Source organism: Adiantum capillus-veneris, chromosome 13 (assembly GCF_014529385.1).
Source record: "Adiantum capillus-veneris isolate H3 chromosome 13, ASM1452938v2, whole genome shotgun sequence".
Classification (NCBI taxonomy): Eukaryota; Viridiplantae; Streptophyta; class Polypodiopsida; order Polypodiales; family Pteridaceae; genus Adiantum; species Adiantum capillus-veneris.
In genome coordinates, this window is record NC_140943.1 from 123,022,343 (window position 1) to 123,045,980 (window position 23,638).

Consider the following 23,638-nt stretch of genomic DNA (forward strand, 5'->3'; position numbering starts at 1 on the left):
ATGTGGCATTCTGGGTTTTCTCTTGACTGCAAGCACTCAATGCCCTACCAGATGCCTCCCTACTTACACTTTTGTAGTTTGACATGGCATTCCAATGCTGGTTGGGCTGTTAAGGTTGCCCCTCTGACCTGGACATGAGCCCAAGTTTCCCTTTTCTCTGCAACACATAGATGTTCGCCACCTTAGCCTTCTGACCTTGAGCCATCCTAGTGTGACATCAGCTTAAGGCCTTATGTAGGCCAAAAAGGAAAGAAAAAGGTTTTCCATCATTAACTTTCCATGTGGCACTAATTGACAAGCTTTATCCAATGGTCCACAATTGCTCCCAAGAATTCTAGGCCTTTATGAGCCAGTTCTCATCAAAGATAGGTTCGCAATTGGTTGCCAACCAGTTGCGAACTTTTTAGGTTCCCATGAGGGGTTTCCATTCAAAGCTCACGACTGGTTGGCAACCGGTTGCAGCTGTGCTACACGAGAAGGGGGTGGAGTAGTGTTACAAGATTGGGCACCCTCTTGTTGTATGTGGTTAACTACAATTGGAATAGCTGGAGCGTAATGGTTGATTACTATGTTGTCTTTCTACTTTTACTAACAGTGAGTTGATGATGTGTAGATTGAAATTCTGGGAGTTGAGGAGAAGGCGTAGACAATAAATAATTCCTCGACCTTTTAATAATTGCATAGTGTTCTAGGTCTTTTATCAATAAGCCACTATGACTGATTTGTAAATAGGATAGTGAGAATCCACCCTAAGAGGGTCATGCAATAAGTGATATGCCCCACTCATAACTAAAGTGAACTAAGTGTAAAAGGGGGGCCTCTAATTTTGGCACCAACAAGTAATATCAAATATCAAATACCAAACTCCACAAGAGGTGGGGTGGAGTGGAGTTTTGGGCTACAATCTTTAGGCCTTTCTTGTGTAGATGCTCTCATTTTTTCCCTTCCCTCTCTCTTATGCTATATTAAATGGCCAAGGAATTGTTTATTGTCGATGCCTTTCCTCAACTCCCATAATTCCAATCTGCAAATCATCAACTCACTATTAGTAAAAGTAGAAAGAACACAATAATTAACCATTACGATCTAGCTATCCCAATTGTAGTTAACCACATACAACAGGAGAGTGCCTAGTCTCATAACAAGCAGGTACAAAATAGTACATAAAGACAAATGTTTTATACTTTTTTTTTAAGGCCTGCAAAGGAAGGACGACACATGCTATGCACTATTCCAAGATCACCATCGATTTATTAGCGTAAAAATACACATGTCCAAGGTCTTCGCGTGAACAAAAAAACAATGGTTGTTACTTGCGTAACAAAAGATCGCAACCTTCTAGGCATGTGAACTGGCTCTATGCAAGCCCCAAAAAAAAAAGAAAAATAGACATCGGACAATAATCAATAAGTTATGCAATGGTTTATTAAGCGTTACTAGTCTGGCCGACCGCTTTCATCGGACTCTCTCTCTCTCTCTCTCTCTCTCTCTCTCTCTCTCTCTCTCTCTCTCTCTCTCTCTCTCTCTCTCTCTCTCTCTCCGCATGTGTCGTCGACGGGCTATAGGCCACACTCCTCCGAGTGAGCTCCTTGTTTACGACACGTGTCCGAGGGGAGGGGTGGGAGTGGGCCTCGTCACTAATTGACACCTCCCTAGGGAGGTGGGATCAATGGCCCACATTAGGCATCACGGGGTGGGTGCAATCCGGGCCGTCTTATCGCCGTTTGAACTAGGTGTGAACTAAGAGGGAACTCCGCAGGTATGTGCACCACACCAAATTTGGTGTCAACTTGATGTGAACTAAGTGTGATCTTGGTGTGAACTTGGGAGGTGTGAAAGAATGGATCGTAGGCGTGCGTGTGTGCAGCAAAGATGGTGCGAGAAGAGAGGGAGGGAGAGAGAGAGGACGACACAAGGATGTGGGGTGGAGCTCCCAAATTTCATTGTATGAGAATAGTGTGATAATGAGTGAGAGCTCCTTATTCTTTGTATGTATAAAGAATAAGGAGATAAATGTGAGCTGCTGGACACTGGTCGGCGGACATGGGCACTGCTACATACGGAAACATGGCTGCCCTGCAAAATACCCAAGATAACACAATATCTAGCATAAACTGACAAATCTGCATACCTGGCAATTCCCATAGCACATATACCACAACGTATGCGAACAGAGAGAGACTGAGAGCGAGACAGAGCAAGAGAGCACGTGTAGGTGCACCTCCTAGAGCGGAGTGCTACGCCCGGCACGACAAGAGAGAAGAGAGGAGAGGAGAGAAGAATAGACACGAGCATTGGGTGCAATCTCCCCCCATGCAAGAGTGACCATTTCCCTCTTGCACGTATTTGATTTATAGATTTCTTGAATGGTCAATGTGAGTAAAAACTGACCGGCCGGTCATAAATGGCCAAAGCTCATAAAGAGCACTTGAATAATCAAATATACATAAATATAATATCCTTTTGCAATAGCCTAGCTTGGTCAAGCCTTTTCCACCTGTCAGCTGCAATAAATAGTAAAATATCAATTCCATAACATACCTCTCTATTGGAAAGCAATTGTCCTCAGTTGCAAAGATAAAATTCTGCAAATAATACTTGTCAATACTAGTGATTAGAAATCTGTATAAAAACTATCACATAGTAAACGAAAAATTTATAAAATTAGACAACATTGCTTATGCCTGGCGTCATCCACATACTACCTATTCTAGTGTCCCATACCACTAGAATAAGCAGTATATGTCATACCCTGATGAATCAGGATATCATTGGTCACACTTATCATCAATCTCATAATGTCAAGTCTCATCACATAAACACTACCGTGATCATCAGATACCAAAGTCCAATCCAATTCCAATTCCACAATATAAGTCCAAATCCCAATCACTTTCATTATGTACCCGGGTAACAAAATCATACCAGTTACAGTGGTGGCCAGCCACTACATCATGATTTCGTGATTGGTGTTGCCTAAATCGGCGAATCTACACCAATAAGACGTGCTGCCTAAATCGGTGAATCCACACTAATGCTGCCTAAATCGGCAAATCTGCATTTGATATTGTTTAAAAATTATGAATCTGCAATTTATCAATGTGCTGCATAAATTGGTGGATCTGCACCAACGTGAGTATCTACACACTGCCTAAATCGGCGAATCTGTGTGTCCATGACCAATGGACTAGGCTAGGCATAAAAATAAAACATTTATCACATGTGTGAGACCAATATGAAGCATGTGTGAGTATGAGGGTACTTACAAACTGTTGTTCACTATCCTAGAGTACCTTAGCTCACATGAATAGTTGTATAGCTTTAAAAAAATTTCATACAGTGCAAGTAGTAAGTCCTGACCATAGCTGGAGGATATTTGCTAACTGAGTCAATTTCAGTTAACAGAAGCTGCTAAAGACCGAAGACGTATGAATGCGCATCGAGGATGAATGCAAAGAAGCAGTAAAGATTGGAGTTACACATTTTCCACGTTTTTCCAAGAATATGGTCACGTATTGTAAATTCCCGATTTATTTCAAGCAATTTTTAATATTTTAATGTGTTACAGGCTCAATGGGAGTTCCAAGTTGTAGAGAATAGGTCACTTACTAGCCTAGGTTGTAGATACAGTAAGTGGTGAGCCCTAAAGGCCTTGGGCGGCCAGACATTGCATACTTTTACCCTAGGTATATAAGGTAGTGTGAATGAAATTAGGGTTCTCAAGTCATTTGTTGAGAGCACTCTTTGGTGAGAGCTCTTGAGGTGTGTGGCTATGGATTCCTTGAGCTTCTCCTTGCTCATGAGATTTGATTAACACTAATCAATGATTCATTCTCTTTCACTATGCCTCTCTCTTACTTCTTATGATTGCCTATGATGCTTAGATTAACTAGATCTGAACTAATTAGTGATTAATCTCTCTCTAATTTTGTGTGATTACCCTCTTTTGCTTGTGTGTTCATGTAGGTTTGATTGGAGTGTGGTGTCGATAGATCTATGTGTGTGTGCTTGCAATTAGTGTATTGCATGATAGGATTAGTGTTGTGTGCGTCTTGCAATCGTAGTGTGTGTGATTGGGTTGATTAGAGGTGAAGAGAAGTGGTTATGGAGATTGCTCTTCATTGCGGCTTAGCTCCTCCATAGGCCGAGAAGCTCACCTCATAGAGTTAACCATTTGTGTTGCCACAATTAGCTCACTAACCGTGTGAGTGTTTCCATGCCTTAGCCGGGTAGCTCATCCCTCCGGATTGATAATTTTGTTGGTCATTGGAGCTATTGCAACAATGGGACCCCCAACATTTGGCGTCGTTGCAATAGCTCCAATGACCAACAAAATTATCAATCCGGAGGGATGAGCTACCAGCTAGTCCATGGAAACACTCACACAGTTAGTGAGCTAATCGTGGCAACACAAATGGTTAACTCTATGAGGTGAGCTTCTCGGCCTATGGAGGAGCTAAGCCACAATGAAGGTGTCAGGACACCGGCAAGGCCGAACTAGACAAGGGCAAGGCCGGGCTAGGCAGTGTGGAAAGGGAGTCCAACTAGGGAAAAGGGCCAGGGCTATGCTATATAGTGGGTGGTTGGGTGGTGGACTCCTAGGTTCTAGTTCCCCTTGTCTAACATTGGTATCAAGAGCTTGGTTCTTTTTTGGGAAAGGCACAACCGTGGAGGAGGGGAGCCACAGAACCTTGCATGAGCAAGTTGCATGTCAGGGTCACCAAGTCATGGAACACCTCTCTTGTGAGGAGGACGACATGCAAGCAGTCCATGGGTACCCCCCTTGCAAGGAGGAGCCGCGAAGGCGGACCTGCGTCAAAATCGCCCCTCACGGGCTCTACGGCTGCGTGCCGGGCGGTGGAGTACTTCACGACCTTGGACTGAAGCCCCTAGCGCACCTCAGTGGCCACCATGGCAGGTTTCCTTGCTCGTGCGCTGCTCTGAGCGGCCATAGCCGCTGTGTGCGTGTTTATTTCCCACTACACGGGCGCCCAACCCCCTTGGGGGTTAGTGGCCACACCCTATTTTCAACAACAAGGGGCGGTACCCACAGTGGGGTACCCCGCCCCCTTCCTCGTGTGCAGATTCGGCAAGGCTCGGAGAGGTGCAGCATCTCGACACGGCCGGCACAAACTTCGAGCGCCAAATTCTCTGCGTATTACTGGCAGAAACTCAGAGATTTAAGAAAACCTTTCCCACGGGAGTTCAAAGTACAATTACCTTGCAAAATCAATTAACGATTGCAAGTCTAATTGATTCGGCTACCAAGGAATTGCAGAATTCCCTATACAGCGGACAATTCGAATCGATTTCCATCGGGATACTATCGATTTTGACGGAATCAGCAAGGCTAATTACACTTTACAAGTGCTCTCAATCTCAGGTATTTTTTTTTAGTACTCCTTGCACCGCACTGTGTCACCATGGATTCGGATATCAATATGACATTTGATTTTGAGCAAAGTACGCCTGATCCTACCAATGATGGCTCGCAGTCGGATCCTCTCAAGGAGAGTACCCGCGATGCTACGGCAAGTGATGACACTTACGAATTGCTCGATATTCAAGAATTTCGTGCACTTCAGACACGCATGACAGTCATGGATGAAAATTTTGAAGCTTTAAATGCAAATGTTACTAAACTATCCACATTAGTAATTCAATTAATGCAACAGCAGTCCAAAGCTCCTGCTGACACGCACATGCATGAGCACGTTGCTACACAAGGGCAAGGCCCTTCTAATCTAGGGCAAGGCCCAAATGCTGATACGTTGCATAATCTCACTGCAAAAGAGATCGATGAATTGTTGAAAAACACCAAACCATCGATTTTTAAGGGAGAAGACCGAGACCGCAATAAGGATGCAGTGAATATTTTTCTCAACAAATGGGATGGAATTCACGCCTTACGACGTACTCTGGATGCAGTCAGAGCTCTACAAACGAGCTTAACTCTGGAAGGCAAGGCCTACAAATGGTGGATGTCTTAGGAGAAGAACATCATACCACAGAGTTGGGCAGCTTTTGAAGCTATGTTTAGCAAAAACAAATTGCCTGCAAATGAGGGAGATCGGAATTGGACGGCTTGGGACACGTGTTCCATGAGCCAATACCTATCATTGCTTGAATATATCTCTCACTATCGGGATGTTATCCTCAAATTGGAAGGCTTAGATAACTTTCAACAAGTATGGGGGTTTGTACGAGGTCTGACACCAGAGCTTAAGAAGTACGTCAAGACCCAAGATCCTAAAACACTTGAGAAGCCATAGTGAAAGCACATATTCATGATGATCCAGATGAAAAGAAAGCACATAATAGTCACATGCCTGCTAATACACATAGTAATACACGCACTCGGTATAGGCACAATAAAAGGAAATTTATAATTGCCAATTCAGATGCATCTAAAAAAACCCAAGGGGTCCAGGGGTCCTCTCTCTCCTGAGGACTTTGATAAAGCTAAGAAAGAAAAAATATGTTTTCAATGTTTAGGAAGCAGTCATGGCGAAAAGGATTGTCCCAAGGGGAAATTTGTTGCTCATGGCAAGGAGAAAGCAGTGCACACAATGCAACTACTACCTCTTGAGTCTTCCTCACGCTTCTCTACAGTGGAAGTAACACACACAGAGGTGGTACATGAATGCTGTCTCACAGATTGCATGTGGCAACAAACCTTTGGACCACATGAGTTAGTACGTATGCATGGATCTCTGCAAGGCCACAAGGTGCACATCTTGGTAGATGACGGTGCTACTCACAATTTCATCAATTATGGATTGGTGAAAAAACTCAAATTGCCTCAAACTCCGAGTACCCACCGCTACAAGGTAGCAATGATGAATGGACATGATACCAAAATCTGGGATACTCAATGCCGAGTTGTTCCATTGGAAGTACAAGGTTACTCCACATGCTTGGATTTTCAGGTTATGAACATGGAAAGGGCAGATGTGGTTCTTGGTAGGGAGTAATTGCATAGCCTAGGACCATCACTGAAGCGTAGCTATGAGCACACCAGCTTGATGTTTGAATCCCATGGCGCACATGTGTTGTTGTTAGGAGAGAAGGATATACCTTCATCACCATTGATTTGTACCTCTGAGCTTATGCAACTCGTTTCTGATACTGAAATAGATCAAGTTTTCTTCTGTTACTCACTGTCTCATTTTCTTTCTAACGTTGAAACTGCTAAACATTCCTCAATGCCGCATGCTTCTCTCTCATCTCTTCCACCAATGGCTAATTCTAAACAAACAAACGTTGCTAGTGAGTTATAGAAATTACTAAAGGAATTTCAAGATGTTTTTCCTAATGATTTGACACCAGGATTACCGCCGACATGATCGGTGCAACATAGCATCGACGTGGCTGCAGGCTGTAAACCTGTCAGTAAACCACCTTACCATATGAGTTATTCTTAAGCTACTGAGGTGGAACGTCAGCTTGTTGACTACCTTAGCAGAGGGTATATAAAACCCAGTTCTTCACCATGGGCCTCTCCTATCCTATCAGTGAAGAAAAAAGACGGCAGTATGCGCATGTGCGTAGACTACCATGGCTTAAATGCGGTTACGGTTAAGAACAAATACCCATTGCCCCGAGTAGATGAGGTGTTTGACAAACTCACTCATGCTCGCATTTTTACGAAAATAGACTTGCGGTCAGAATATCACCAAGTCCGTATTCGACTTGCCGATATACCCAAAACTGCATTCCGAACACGGTTTGGACACTATGAGTTCCTGATGCCCTTTGGGTTAACCAATGCGCCCGCAACATTCATGACACTTATGGATAGTGTCTTGAAGCCGTATTTGGGCAAATTTTTCATTGTTTTCCTTGATGACATAGTCTATAGTGCTTCTGAAGAAGAACACTTACAACATCTCAGACAGGTGTTTGAGTTGTTGCGAACAAACAAATTATATGCCAAGGAATCTAAGTGTGATTTTCTAAAAGACGAAATTCACTATTTAGGGCATGTTATTTCAGCTAATGGGCTTTATATGGATCAATCCAAAGTGGATACCATCCGGAAATGGCCTTCTCCTAAAAATCTGGAAGAGTTACATACTTTTTTGGGATTTGCAGGTTTTTACCAAAGGTTCGTTAAAAATTATGCTAATATTGCTGTTCCCATGACGGATCAACTAAAAGGCAAAGGCAAAGCTTTTCAGTGGGAATCTGCTCAACAGCACAGTTTTGATACGCTCAAGGATGCATTAGCTACAGCTCCCATACTGGCTATTGTAGATCCTTTGAAACCATTCGTTTTGGAAACGGATGCCAGTGACCATGCTATTGGAGCAATCCTGTTACAAGACAGACGGCCGATTGCATTTGAAAGCAAGAAGCTTGATGCAGCTCAGCAGAACTACTCTGCTTATGAGCATGAACTCTATGCAATAGTGTCTGCCTTAAAAACATGGTGGCATTATCTGTATGGTGCTCAGTTTGAGATTGTGTTTGACCATGAAAGCATCAAATGGTTTACACAACAAACGGATTTGAAGGTCGGAAAGCCAAGTGGGCCGAGATTATTCAGGAATATGATGCCAAGCTAAGGTATCGTAAAGGTCGATACAATGTGGTGGCTGACGCTCTAAGTCGTATTCACCATCGATAATGGGTACCTACTCCATAAGGGGAGAGTTTGTGTACCGACGGACACAGACATTCGGCGCCAAATTCTTTATGAATGTCATGATAGTCCAAGTGCAGGGCACCCGGGTATTAGAAAAACTTATGCTCTCGTACGACGACAGTTTCACTAGCCAGGTATACATGGCTTTGTTCAAGCTTATGTCTTGCATTGCCAAAAATGTCAAGTTAACAAAGCAGAGCGCCTAAAAGCAGGAGGACTCTTACATCCTTTGGAGATTCCCAATGGAAAATGGGAAAGCATCTCTATGGACTTTATTGTGGGTTTACCGACCACTGTACAAGGTCATGATTCGGTATGGGTGGTCGTAGACCGGTTGACTAAACTATGTAAGTTTATTCCAACCAAATCAACGGTTAAGACACCAGAACTAGCCAAGTTATTTGTGGACAAACTATACAAATTGTATGGTTTGCTAAGTAACATTCTCAGCGACCGTGATCCCAAGTTTAATAGTCACTTTTGGAGAGCTATGTTTAAACGATTGGGTACACAACTGAACCTCAGTACAGCCGATCATCCAGAAACAGATGGTCAGACTGAACGAGTTAACCAGGTGCTAGAGGATATGCTAAGAGCATACGTCAGCAAAAAACAGTCAGACTAGGAAGAATACTTACCTATTCTCGAGTTTGCCTACAACAGTGGTAAGCATGTCACAACGGGATTTAGTCCTTTCATGCTCATGTGTGGGTTTCAACCTAGGTCACCAATTACGGTGGGATTGGAAACCAAAAAACTCCAACAGGTTAAGGATTTTCTCCAAGACCACATGGATATGCTAAAACTTGCTCGTCAGAATGTCCGACAAGCACATGATCGGTATAAGAAGTATGCTGATGAGAAACGTCGGCAAGTTACCTTTGAAGAAGGGGAGGAATTATTTTTACGTGTGCCAGAACATTCAGAAAGACTGAAAACTGGGCCAACACCTAAATTATCTCCCCGATATTGTAGGCCTTTCAAAATACTCAAGCGAGTAGGTGATCGTGCCTACAAATTATTGTTACCTTCACATTCTCGTATTCATCCGGTGTTTCATATAAGCCGTTTACGTAAGCGGTTACATGGGGACGACAATGTCATTGACCAACAAATTTTGGTAGATTTCATTGAACCTCCTACCTTACCGCATGAACTTGAACGTGTTCTCGATTATCATGAGTTGCGTACACGTCATCATGTACGTCAACAAGCCTTAATCAAGTGGAAAGACCGACCTGAGGAAGGTGCCACTTGGAAAAACATTAGTGTTCTTAAGAAGAAGTTCCCCACTTTTGTTTTCGAGGACGAAAACTCTTCTTAAGGGGGGAGCAATGTCAGGACACCGGCAAGGCCGGACTAGACAAGGGCAAGGCCGGTCTAGGTATTGTGGAAAGGAAGTCCAACTAGGGCAAAGGGCCAGGGGCTATGCTATATAGTGGGTGGTTGGGTGGTGGACTCCTAGGTTCTAGTTTCCCTTGTCTAACAGAAGGGCAATCTCCACATCCACTTCTCTTCACCTCCAATAAACCCAATCACACACATTACGATTGCAAGACGCACACAACACTAATCCTATGATGCAACACACTGATCGGTAACACACACACACATAGATCTATTGAGCAGCACACTCCAATCAAACCTACATGCACACACAAGCAAAAGAGGGCAATCACACAAGATTAGAGAGGGATTAACCACTAATTAGTTAAGATCTAGTTAATCTAAGCATCATAGGCAATCATAAGAAGTAAGAGAGAGGCATAGTGAGAGAGAATGAATCATTGATTAGTGTTAATCAAGTCTCATGAGTAAGGAGAAGCTCAAGGACTCCATAGCCACACACCTCAAGAGCTCTCACCAAAGAGTGCTTTCAAAAAATGAGCTTGAGAACCCTAATTTCATTTACACACTGCCTTATATACCTAGGGTAAAAATATGCAATGTCCGGCCGCCCAAGGCCTTTAGGGCTCACCACTTACTATATCTGCAACCTAGGGACTGTAAGTGACCTATTCTTTACAACTTGGAACTCCCATTGAGCCCGTAACACATTAAAATATTACAACTATACGCTACCATTTTGAAAAAACGTGGAAAATGTGTAACTCCAATCTTTACTACTTCTTTGCATTCATCCTCGATGTGCATTCATATGTCTTTGGTCTTTAGCAGCTTCTGTTAACTGACATTGACTCAATTAACAATATTCTACATCTGAAAATATACGTACCCGTGTGTGCGTGCATAGAAAGCTTCATGACAAATTATCCTTCTTATTAGTGAAATATATATATGCAGGATGATCGAAAAACTAGGAAATATAGAGGTTATTCGAGTGGCAGTCAGTGGAGATAGACTATTAAGTAAGTAGGTCATAAGAAAGTCTTGTGAGTAATGAAAATTCAATTAGTAACCAAAGTGAGAACTAGAGAAATACAAAGAGAATCTATACTGTGAAGTTCTTTTGGTTTTGACATTGTTTGAGTTAGATGTGCTTGCAGTGTATTAGAACTTGTAAACTTGTATTAAAACGTGGTTATCACGGGGTGTTTGATACGTGTTGTGTGTTTCTACACAAAAATAATTATGTTTCTTGGTTGTAGGTAGGTGTCATATGAAATGTGTCGGGCTTCTACTTGTGTGGGCTATGCACATTGGGTGTTACAACATGATAATCCTGAGTGGGATTTTATTTACAAAGATGATTTAGATCGTCATAGTGCAACTTTTTGAAGTGAAATATTTACGGGTATGTGTGTGTTTAAAGTGTGATGTGGTTACGTATATGGCATAGGCATGATGGCAAACTACAAGCATACTGATTTGAGACAAACAAAATAAAGGAATGCTACATACGTGTAAAATGGTAGGGCCCTTGGCGTCTACACCTTCCTCAATGGTGAAAGGAAATGTGATCTAAAGAGTGCAAAGGAGTAGGGAGGTCAACCAATGTGTGTAAAGTAAAGGTAGAAGAAGGTGATTTAACCAGTTTTGACAATGCTTGATGCTTAGGAGGATAAGCTCGTAGAGAAGTTCAATTGTGCCTAATGAGCCACGCCAAGCCCCACTAGTGCCCACATTGATCGTTGCTAGCTATGAAGTGTAACATCATAGGAAACTATCCCAAGAGACCTTAAAGATTTATCACCCGATGGGGGGAGAGAGAAATGAAATGAAATGTTATATTAATAGATGCAAAAGACAAAATTACCTATCAAAACAAACTAAGACAATTCTTGTGGATCTAAACCAATGCCGGGTACAAAAATAAAATGAAGTAAAGTGAAAGACTGAAAAGACTTAAACCAAAAGCCTAAAATCATGAGTAAAATCAACATCATCACCGTCAATGTTTGAGGATACCCAAGAAAGGGCGTTATCGTTCAATCTTGACTAGTACAAGTGGATAAAGACCGACAATATAACTAATACGACTGTAATACAGAAGCATGATTCTAGTAAACCTTTATAATTACCTCAAGGTAGCAGAGTATCATTTTCAACAAATTATCATGAGGAATAGCAATTTGAATAATATAATTTGAATAATGATATCTTATGCAGAAGGATCTATGTAATTGAATGATGAATTAATTCGGGGCTTTAGTTTGCTATAATAGGCGTAAATCTGTGAGAGTGCGAAGAGAGGACGAGTGCATCAAGTCCCAAGATCTTGAAGACCTAGTTAATGCCCATAGATAAAGAGAAGTAGAAGAAGAATTGAAGGCAGACTATTGTGGGAATAAACACAGGAAATGTAGTGTCCCACGGAAATATAGTGTCCGACGACCAGCACTAGGCAAGCAGCTACCTTGATCTTTAGGAAAGATGGCGTAGACATTGGTTATATTGAGGAGAGCTGAGCTCACTCTTGCCAATATAAGGTCGAAGAACGAGTGAAACACAGACACTCTCTCGAAAGAAAAGAAAAAAAATTGCTTTCAATTGCAATTAGAGTAGATGATGTGCTTGTGCTGCACGACCTCAACTGCTTTTTGTGTTGCCATTGATAATGCAGTTGTAAGCTCGCCTGTAGTTGACAAGGGTGTGACCCTATGGCTACTGCACTGATCAAAGCAATGGCAGCAGCATTCTCGAGCTCCAAACCCCTATAGCCTGTCGGGCTGCACTGGCGACAGCCAAGGGACTGCACGGTCGACCATGTCATGGAGGTCAAGGCCTTGTCGCCACCTTAACAAAACAGAGGCAGCAACAATGGAAATAGAGGTAGCATCAATGGTGGATGACCACTCAAATTAAACGTTTTTTAGAAATATTGCCTACAGTCGCGACCACCCGATCTACAGTGTGTGCATGCCACTTTGGAGAAACAAAAGGGGAACTAGCCGCCATTTCGAGTGGCCATACACTGCATGGTTTCTATCAAGAGAGAGTGGGTGGGTAAAGGGTGATGGGCAGCACATGGCTCCAAGTGTATGTGATGTGGGCACAACAAGGGTAGCCCACAAAAGGTGTGGCAGTGGAAATGGCCGCAACAGGCACGTCTGCAGGTGCTGCAACAACTTCGACATGGTGCTGCTAGCAGCAATAGACTCCATGGTTTGCAAGTCGCATGTGGAAGGGTTGGTTGCATGCTATGAGCAGCACTAGTGTGCACCATATGGGCAGGTATATTGTGCAGCATGAGGTGCTTCGATTACTGGTTGGCAGAAAATAAATGTAAAAAAATAAAAATTGAGAGAGAGAGAGAGAGAGAGAGAGAGAGAGAGAGAGAGATTTTTTTCCTAGTGTCTAAGGAGAAAGAGTTCAACTGCAGTTGGTTGTTGCAGGCGATCAGGGAGAGAGAGAAAGTGTTTGATGTCTGCATGATAACGAGAGGGAGAGATACTCATACTGCCTGTGTGCGCATGTGGCCGTCTAGAGAGAGTGGTTGGTTGATTGGTTGCCACTCCATGCAAGCATGGATAGTGGGCAAGAGCGAACACATGAGTGGTTGCTCTCACTTTGTGTGAGTATGAGAATTTGTGCATGGTTTTAATTGGGAGAGAGATTCAGAGCCGCTGCATGTAGGCAATCTGTAGGTTGGCAGACCACAACCACAAAGGAGTGGGTGTTGATTGATGGCGCTCCCTGCACGTAGTCCCAACGTGTTTGTGGGTGAGTAGGAGAGTCGTTGGATGACTGCAGTTGAGTAGGTAAGAAACGGAAAGGGGGGGGGGGGGGGGGGGGGGTTGGCCATTGGGTGGTTCCAATTGCAGACATTACTCAGACTGTTTTGTTGTAGCTCCTCTCCGACAACCAACAACGACATGCATGTGTTCCTACTGCAGTCGACTGTCGTGCTCGTGTGGTGAGGCGCTTCTGTGCGTCTGTGCAGCACCCTCAAGTTTGCCCCCAGCATTGTTGCATTGTTGCACGTCTGTGGATGAACAAACATCTAATTGCGGTGTATCCCATGGAGTTTCAGACTCCCACTCTCTACCTTTTATATATATATATATATATATATTTAATGGGATTCATTCCCACACTATTGAGAAAATGGGCATCACACCACACTTTGCAGAAGTTAACTCTCGGTGCGAGCGGACCACATCCCAACAGTGCCATTGTTGTACATCGGTGCCCGGCAACTCCTCTGGTGACTGTGTGGTGTTTAGTGTGCTCGGGCCCATCCGATTTTGAAGAGAATCAACCTTGTTATTATTGTTATTATTATCTTCTCCATCTATATCTACTATACACATCGTTGATCTAAGTTAGTTTACGCATGCTACTATTACGTTAACTAGTTTTATCAAAATATTTATTGATGTGCTTACCATATAAAGTATTGTTACTTCTATATTGATCACAATTGAAAGATTAACGTTGAGGTCTTCAAAGATTTTTCTAGAATCAAAGAGAGACCAAACAACAAAATTTAATGGGGTAAAAAAAGAATTTAAATAACTTATATGTAGTGCAAAATTTGCAAAGATCTATGTTTCTGGGAAGCAAATAATGGAACTTTGCTCGAATGTCTAGTTGTGGATTCCTTTGATTTTTTTTTGTTACCAAGAGCGTAGCCTTGTGCTGTGATACCACTGCTACATACAGAAACATGGCTGCCCTGCAAAATACCCAAGATAACACAATATCTATCATAAACTAACAAATCTGCATACCTGGCGATTCCCATAGCACATAAACCACGACGTATGCAAACAGAGAGAGATTGAGAGCGAGACAGAGCAAGAGAGCACATGTAGGCGCACCTCCTAGAGCGGAGTGCTACGCCCGGCATGGCGAGAGAGAAGAGGAGAGAAGAATAGACACAAAACTAGGTGCAATCTCCCCCCTTGCAAGAGTGACCATTTCCCTCTTGCACGTATTTGATTTATAGATTTCTTGAATGGTTAATGTGAGTACAAACTGGCCGGCCGGTCATAAATGGCCAAAGCTCATAAAGAGCACTTGAATATCAAATATACATAAATATAATATCCTTTTGCAATAGCCTAGCTTGGTCAAGCCTTTTCCACCTATCAGCTGCAATAAATAGTAAAATATCAATTCCATAAATAACAGGCAAAGCACGGTGAGGCACACCGCCTTTACCTAACATAAAGCACGGGCTAGCCTACAATTAGTATATACAAGAGGTGAGAGAAGACGGCTCTCAACCTATGCCCATTGGATCACTCCAAACATGTGAGTGCATCTATAACCGCTCTAGTGAAAATGCAATATGCATACCACTAGGACTAGAGCCACGATGACACTTCTGATGCAGGTATCGAGTGATAATCTGCATGGCTCCACAATGCACAATGCCAGTGTCAGTCATTGCACAACTGAAAACTGCCACTGCAAATGCACCAACTGCATAAGCAAGATCAGGTCTCGAGACCAAAAGGTCAAACATGAGAGACCCAAAAGCCGATGAAACATGCACTATGTGTGCCAACCTATCCTTGTCAGCAACCTCATCATCAGGAACTACGTGGCTATGCATCACCATGTCAGCATTGTCTGGCAAAGGCATATTTGTTGAGAATGACTGTAAAATAAAAAAATTAGCATCACTGCAATCACACACAACTTTCTGAAGGACGCTGTTGCCCTCAAACATATTAGACGCATCATAGAACAATGCATCGATCTCTGGCTCAACTGATGTCACCTCAATTGATGATTGACCAAGTTGTGCTTGAATGTTACCACAAGAAAAATGCACAACCTGCTCTCCATTCAACACACCCGCAAAAGAGACACGCCTCGTCTCTCGCTCCAAACATGGCTACAAATACACAGGGACTACACTGTCTCGTGTGCCAAAAATATGCAAAGGGTATACTAGACCACTCCTAGCACCTCTGACTATCACCAGTGATCCCCTATGCATCTGAAATGACCGCTCTCCAAGCAGTACACAATGTCCACTACTCTGCAATTGATGCACTGAAATGAGACTTTGGCTAAGTCCTAGTACATAACGTACATCTCGTAGGGTAAGCAATGCACCGCTAGGTAAAGACATGTATACGTCTCCAACACTCTCTATGTCACATGATGAATCATCAGCAAATTGCACACAGCAAAGTCTCCCACTAGAGAAAGAGCAAAACAAATCACGACGTGGCGTCACGTGAAAAACTACATGCTCATCTAGTAGAAAACGCGTAGACAATGTGCTATCCCAAGACACAAAGTAGTATGAAGGCAAGCTGGACTCAAAAGTGACATGCTCGTCACATGCATACTCTCTAGCATTTGTCCTCATAGTAGCACCATACATCTGCCTCTTTCGTTGTCTCATACGCCTGAAGCAATGGCGCCTAATATGCCCATCTTGGCCACAATGCCAACATGTCAGTCGTGATCGTTATACTTGTAGAGTAACACAAGCTCATGTATGGCTGAAAAATATGGCTGCAACTCAGTCCAAACACAGTCCCAAATTCAACTTTCAAATAGCTGAAGAAACATATCACAATTGTGTCGCAAATTAGCTTACAATTGAGCCATACATAGGCACCTGCAAAGAGGGAACAATGGCTGAAAAATTCAGCTCACAAATGACCCTCAAACCTGTCTGTAAACCTGTCAATGTGAGAGCTAAGCTCGATCACAAACTATGGCGAGTAACCTCCAGCCATTATCCCACAAAAGCATACACAAAGCAAAAGCTCGAGACACCTGCTTTGTCATAACCGGTATGCAAGCCAAAACACTGCAGAAGATGTTCTCAATTGCAAATGTGAACACCTATGGGAGTACTAGACTCAACATGTAGCTGGGAGTCAAAATTGGAAGCTCCAAATGGCCGAGCACTCACAACTCAAGACCAAAAATGCAGAGTGAAACACGTCTACGATGCACCACCCAAAAGGGAAAATACTGCATGCAAATCCTTAGAGCTACAAGCAATTGCAATCTCAATCGCACCAACGATGCGCATAAAACGACTACAAAACCAGTAACCAAAGTGACTGCACGCTCAAAACCGTGAGCAACCAAAGCGCATCAAACCACACTCCAAATGCATGCACCAATCTCCACACTTTGCATACATCATTGCAAACACCTGCAAATCTAGTACACAAATACCTGCTCTACCTATGACTGCCAAAAAACATTCTCGAGGCATATATTGCCGAGCTCAAATTGCAATCACATGAGTCTTCCTGAGCATCAAACCCGTATCTGCACCTGCACTCGAATACCTATATCCAGCAAAGAAGATCTCCCTCCTACAAAGACAACCTGTCCCTGCAAGCTCCAGCTACATGTGTGCGTGTCTGCTAGCACAAATCCGCAATCTCAACCTCAAAAGACTGTCATGTAGTCCGAGATACACACACCAGAAGAGGAAAAAATGGTCGAAAATCGATGAAAAACGAAATACATGGGTTGCTACAAAAAATTCTATAATCAGAACTAGGTCAAGTGGACACCACCATTGTGTGCGAAACGTGTCAAAACCCTCGAATAGTCTTGGGTTGCGCAGATTTGAGTCCATATGAGCAAATTATGGCAAACCCACTGCAGTGTGTGTTGATTTGTAAGCACTAGAAAGCTTCTATAATCTCTCTGTATGACTGCTCACCTGTCCGAGCTCTCCAACAGCTGCTACGACCAGAGCGTTGCGGAACCATGCGTGCGCCGCCTCCCCGACCAAGCTTTGATACCAATTGTGAAGGAATGGATCATAGGCATGCATGTGTGCAGCGAAGATGGAGAGAGAGAGAGAGAGAGAGAGAGAGAGAGAGAGAGAGAGAGAGAGAGGATGTGGGGTGGAGCTCCCAAATCTCACTGTATGAAAACAGTGTGAGAATGAGTGAGAGTTTTGAATTTTATAAAGAATAAGGAGATAAATGTGGGCGTCCGGACACTGGCAAAGCACGGTAAGGCACACCGCCTTTACCTAACAGGAGGGTATGCACACCACACCAAATTTGGTGTGAACTCAATGTGAACTCAATGTGAAGTAGATGTGAACTAGATATAAACTTGTCCACGACACCGTGATCTATAAACTTACCACACACATAACTTTTAACGGATGCGCGATAGCTTAACGGTTAGAGTCAACTGCAAAGGTGAGAGGGTAGCCGGTTCAAGCCCCGGATCTGAAAAAACGGGAATCTTTTGCATTCCCTAAACAATCCAACGATCACAATCAACCAACGATCGATCCCACCTCCCAAAAGGAGGTGTCAATTAGTAACTAGAATGAGATCCCCTTCCCCCATTATTATAGATAGATAGGATGTAGCCCAGTAAAAGGGCGTGGAGAACTAAGATCTATCCTTGAACTCAAGACCTGGTTGCGATCAAGAGAATCGGAAGTGCAGGCCTGGAATTAAGAGGGGTTGATGACTAGCATTCACACATGGCTTGCACCATCCGATGCATATTTTCATGAAAGATTGATCAGTTTGAGTCCTGCGCCTTCACCTGAAGCCCTGGTAGCTATGCTAAAAACTTACCAGCTTTGAACAGATCCATAGTGTTTGGAGACACATCATCTTCTTCTTGGTTAAACTGTCAAACTGATTGCCAGGATCACACCACCTTATCCTTGTGGCTGATAATGAAGATTTTTAGGGGAAAACCAACATCAGAGTTCGTTTGTAGGTTACCTTCAAAACACTTAAGAAACATGTTTATGGAATCCGTATGGAGAGGAAAACCACGGTGTCGAATGCGGTGACGGTAGAGAGCTCGACTTGTAGAGTCCTCCAAGCAATACCATGCCCATTTTGTGTATATGCTTTGTGAGCTGAAATAGCATGTGCCGGCCTTTGGCATGTGCTGAAGAGCTTGGACGCATTCTGCTGAAGTGTCAAATTGAGAGGAACTTTTTGCATGCTCTATGCATTCATGACTACATGCGTGAAAAAGGGTTGGAAACCCACTTTTTTCTAGGGAACTGTCTTGGCTCATTGTTGCTGCAAGTAAAAAGCATGTGTCGTGCTCGGCATGTCTTTGACCACCTCCCACATCCCGATGAGTCCCTGTGGAATGCCTTAATCGTGAATTATGCCCAGCAGGAAAAGTTCCATGATGTGATTGTTTTGTATGAGAGGATGAAGGAAGACAGTTCATTGCAGCCTGATGGGCATGCATTTGTCGCCTTATTGAAGACTTGTGTAACAATGAAACATCTAGAAAAAGGCATTCAAGTATATAAACACATTGCCAAGACAAAATTACAAGAGACCAACGAATATGTGGGCAGTGCCTCGGTAGACATGTTTGCCAAGTGTGGCTCTTTAACACAAGCACAGGAAGTATTCGATCAGCTCACAAACCGGAGTGCAGTGTTGTGGAATGCGCTCATCACAGGCTATGCAGAGCATGGGCATGGTGAAAAGGTATTGAGTTGTCTCAATGAAATGCAGCGAGAGGGACTTTCTGCAGATGGAGTCACATATGTCTGTGGTTTGAGGGCATGTGGCAGCATAGGAGATGCTTTCGAAGGATGGTGTTTATACCTTGACATTATCAAAAAGGGGCTGGATGAAAATGTAGTTGTTGGTAGTACCTTGGTGGATATGTTTGCCAAATGTGGTTTTCTCGAAGTATCACAAGATGTTTTTGACAAGCTCTTGGTCCGAAATGTGGTTTCCTGGAATGCATTGATCACAGGCTATTCAGAACGTGGACGGCCTAAGAAAGTACTTTATTGCTCTGAAAAGATGGAATCTGAAGGTATCTCTGCAAATGGGATTACACTCTCTTGCATGTTGAAAGCTTGTGGCTCCACAAGAGCCATAGAAAAGGGCCACGACATCCATGCTGAGATTGTCAAGAAAGGGTTTGAGAAGGATCTGCGAGTTGGTTGCAGCTTGGTTGACATGTATACAAAGTTGTCGTCCTTGGATAGTGCACAAAAGGTTTTTGACAAGCTCCCAAATCAAGATGTCGCTTTGTGGAATTCTCTAATCTTGGGCTACACAGATCAGGGATATGATCAGGAAGCATTGACGTGCTTCAAAAAAATGCAAAACCAGCATTGTTTTCCAAATTCTACCACCTATGTGTGTAGCTTGAAAGCCTTTGTAGCAATGGATGAGACTTTATTAATGCATATGGACATAATAAAGAAAGGATTTGATGAAGATTTATTTGTTGGGAGCTCATTGGTGGACATGTATGCCAAAAGTGGTTTGCTCACGGAAGCACATTGTGTGTTTGACAAGCTCCCCACGCAGACTGCAATCACGTGGAATACTTTGATTGCAGGATATGCTGACAATCGACAAGGTGAGGAAGCGCTTGACTGTTATGAACAGATGGAAAATGAGGGCATCTGTTCAGATGGTACCACGCTAGTTTGTGCTCTGAAATCTTGTGGTACTACTTCTAATTTTGTCAAAGGGCAAGAAATCTTTTCAGAAGTTATAAAAAAGGGGTTTTCATTAGATGACGCTTACACTGGTAGCACCTTAGTCGGTGCATATGCAAGTTGGGGCATGCTTGCAGAGGCAGAGCTAGTGTTTCAAGAGCTTTCAACAAGAGATGAGTTTGCATGGATTGCTTTACTCACAGGTTATGTTGAAAATGATCATATTGAGGATGCATTAAATTTGTTTGATTGCATGCGATGCAAGGGCATTGCATGTGGTCCTGGCATCTTCGTCTGCATTCTCAGAGCTATTGGTAGCAAGGAAGTCATAGACAGGGGCCAGGAAATGCATGACAACATTATACAAAAAGGCTTGGAAACAGATTTCATTGTGGCCAGTAGCTTGGTAGACATGTATGCCAAATGTGGATACCTCGCAGAGGCCCAGGAAATTTTAAAATCAGGCCCAGTTTCAGATGTTGATTTGTGGACTGCACTCATGGCTGGATACATTGACCATATAGGTGGTGAGGCTGCTTTGAAGTGTTTTGAACAGATGCAGCAAGCAATGATATCTCCCAATAGAAGTGCTTTTGTGGTTGGTATAAAAGCTTGTAGCACTGTAGGAGCTACAAGCAGGGGTCGTGAACTACATGCTGAAATTGTGGAGAAGGGGCTGGAGAAAGTCCCTTTTGTTGCAAATGCTTTGGTGGATATGCATGTCAAGTGCTCTTTGCTTGAAGAGGCCCACTCAGTCTTTGACAGTCTTGCGGTTCGAGATGTAGCTACGTGGAATTCTCTTATTGTTGGCTATGTTGAGCATCAGGCAATGGATGAGGCAATCAGGTGCTTTCAGCAGATGGGTGATCAAGGGATTTCCCCGAGTGTAATCACATTTGTTGAGATTTTGAAAGCGTGTGGTTTTATGGGTTGGATGAGGAATGCACAAGAAGTCTACAGCTATGTCATAAAAAAGGGGCTTGAAAAAGAGCTGTTTGTTGGTAGCATATTGATTGTCGTCTATTTCAAATGTGGATCTCTTATTGAAGCTCATGATGTGTTCAAGAAGAGCCCTGCTCACGCATTGGTCTCATGGAATGCTCTTACGAATGGATATGCTGATGCTGGGCATGGTGAGGAAGCGCTCAACAGTTATGAGCAGATGCAGCATAAAGGGGTCTCTGCAGATGCTGTCACATTTTTATGCTGCTTGAAAGCTTGTGTGGCTATACGATCCTTAGACAAGGGGCAGCGCTTGCATTGTGAATTGACCAAGAAAGGATTAGAAAAGGAACTTCCTATTGGTAACATGCTGGTTGATCTTTACGCTAAATGCAGGTCACTTCTAGAGGCACGGAAAGTGTTTGACAAGCTTCTGAACCGCAATGTGATCTCATGCACTGCTCTCATTGGAGGATATGTTTACCTTGGACGAGATGAGGAGGCACTTTTCTGCCTTGAACAAATGCAACGAGAGGGCATTGCACTGGGTCCTCTCACATACATTTTCAGCTTAAAAGCATGTGGTAGCTCCCTAGCCGCAAACAAGGGCAAAGAATTGCACATTGACATTGTGAAGAAAGGCGCGATAGAAAAAGAAGGTTTTGTTGGCAGCACCTTGGTTGATATGTATGCGAGTTGTGGATTGCTTGACGAAGCACAGAATGTATTTGCAAAGCTTCCATTTCAAGATTCTATCTCATGGACAGCCTTAATTGAAGGGGTATCAGAACATGGTTCCCCTGAGGATGCACTCAATCACTATGAAGAGATGAAGATGGCAGGTGCCTCACCTGATGCTGTCACCTTTGTGTGCATCTTGAAAGCGTGTAGTAGTGCAGGAGCTACTAGCAAAGCTGAAGAAATACATGTAGAGATCGTGAAAAAAGGGCTTGAAGGGGACCTTTTTATTGGAGACCTATTGGTCGATGTGTATGCAAAGTGCGGCTTGCTTACCACAGCACAGGAAGTGTTCAATAAGCTCCATGTTAGAGATGTGCTATTATGGAATGCTTTGATCGCAGGGTATGCCCAGCTCGGAGAGAGTAGTAATGCTTTTGAATTGTTTGAAAAAATGATAGCAGAGGGAGAGGAGCCAGATGCTAGCACTTTCATTAATTTGATCACTGCTTGTAACCATGCGGGTCTAGTGGGCAAGGGCCATATGTGCATAGCACTTATGGGTGATAAGTACGGTGTCACTCCAGCTATGGAGCATTTCACATGTATGTTGGACCTTCTTGGCAGAGCTGGGTGTATAGGCGCCATGGTCATCATGATAAATGAGGTGCCTTTCCATCCAAACAATGTGTTTTGGCTTAGTGTCATAGGGGCATGTAGAAAGTGGGGCATTGTGGAACTTGGAAAGCTTGCCTTTGAGAATGCAGTAGTTCTTCCTGAGAAGAGGGCTGCACCGTATGTAGGCATGTCAAACATCTATGCAGATGCAGCCATGGAAGAGAAGGCATTTAAACTGGGAGCACTATAATGTCCATGCAGAGTTCCTTATGATGTCCATGGAATTGTGTATGAAATTACCCCTGAGCTTGGTCAAATCGGGAAAGCCAAGTGGAAGTGCTCATGAAGAACTGGCTTTGAGTGAAATTCTCGTGGGCAGCACAAGAGTTCCAGTTTTTCTTGAAGACACCTGAGTCCCAACAAACGGGCAAATTCTCACGCATGTAAGTGTAAAAATTGAGAGAGATCAAGATTTGACCTTTTTTTACCGTCCCAATGGACATGACGATCTGTTGCTTGTCCTTTCGGCTTGACTAAAATTCCAATTAATTTAATTATCTCGGAAACTTTTGCGAGTTATATATATATATATATATATATATATATATATATATATATATATATATATATATATATATATATAGAGAGAGAGAGAGAGAGAGAGAGAGAGAGAGAGAGAGCATCACAAACATGATGGCATGTTGTTGAGCAAGGCAAAAAGATGATGCCAACGATGCTTAACAACAAAAATGCAGGATTCCGAATGTTGTTGGAGAAAGGAGACAAGGTTAGTGACACCGGAGTTGGTGATGTGGAATGGGTGAAAACTCTAGAGGGTTACATTGTAATGAACTAAGGGGTTGGCCTCTACAACAACTCCTATCACTAAACAAAAGAGGATGGAGAAAACATATCCTCTCACAGTTGCATTGTCCTTGGGCACAATTCTT

General features: G+C 43.1%; 1 protein-coding gene across 1 annotated transcript; it reads left to right on the forward strand.

Annotated features, from left to right (window-relative positions):
• Positions 1-18,376: 18,376 nt before the first annotated feature.
• On the forward strand, positions 18,377-23,245 carry LOC147444798 (pentatricopeptide repeat-containing protein At3g09040, mitochondrial-like). The gene has a single exon (XM_086527331.1). The coding sequence runs from the start codon at positions 18,892-18,894 to the stop codon at positions 22,936-22,938; it is 4,047 nt and encodes a 1,348-aa protein (XP_086383457.1). The 5' UTR covers positions 18,377-18,891; the 3' UTR covers positions 22,939-23,245.
• The last annotated feature ends 393 nt before the right edge of the window (positions 23,246-23,638 follow it).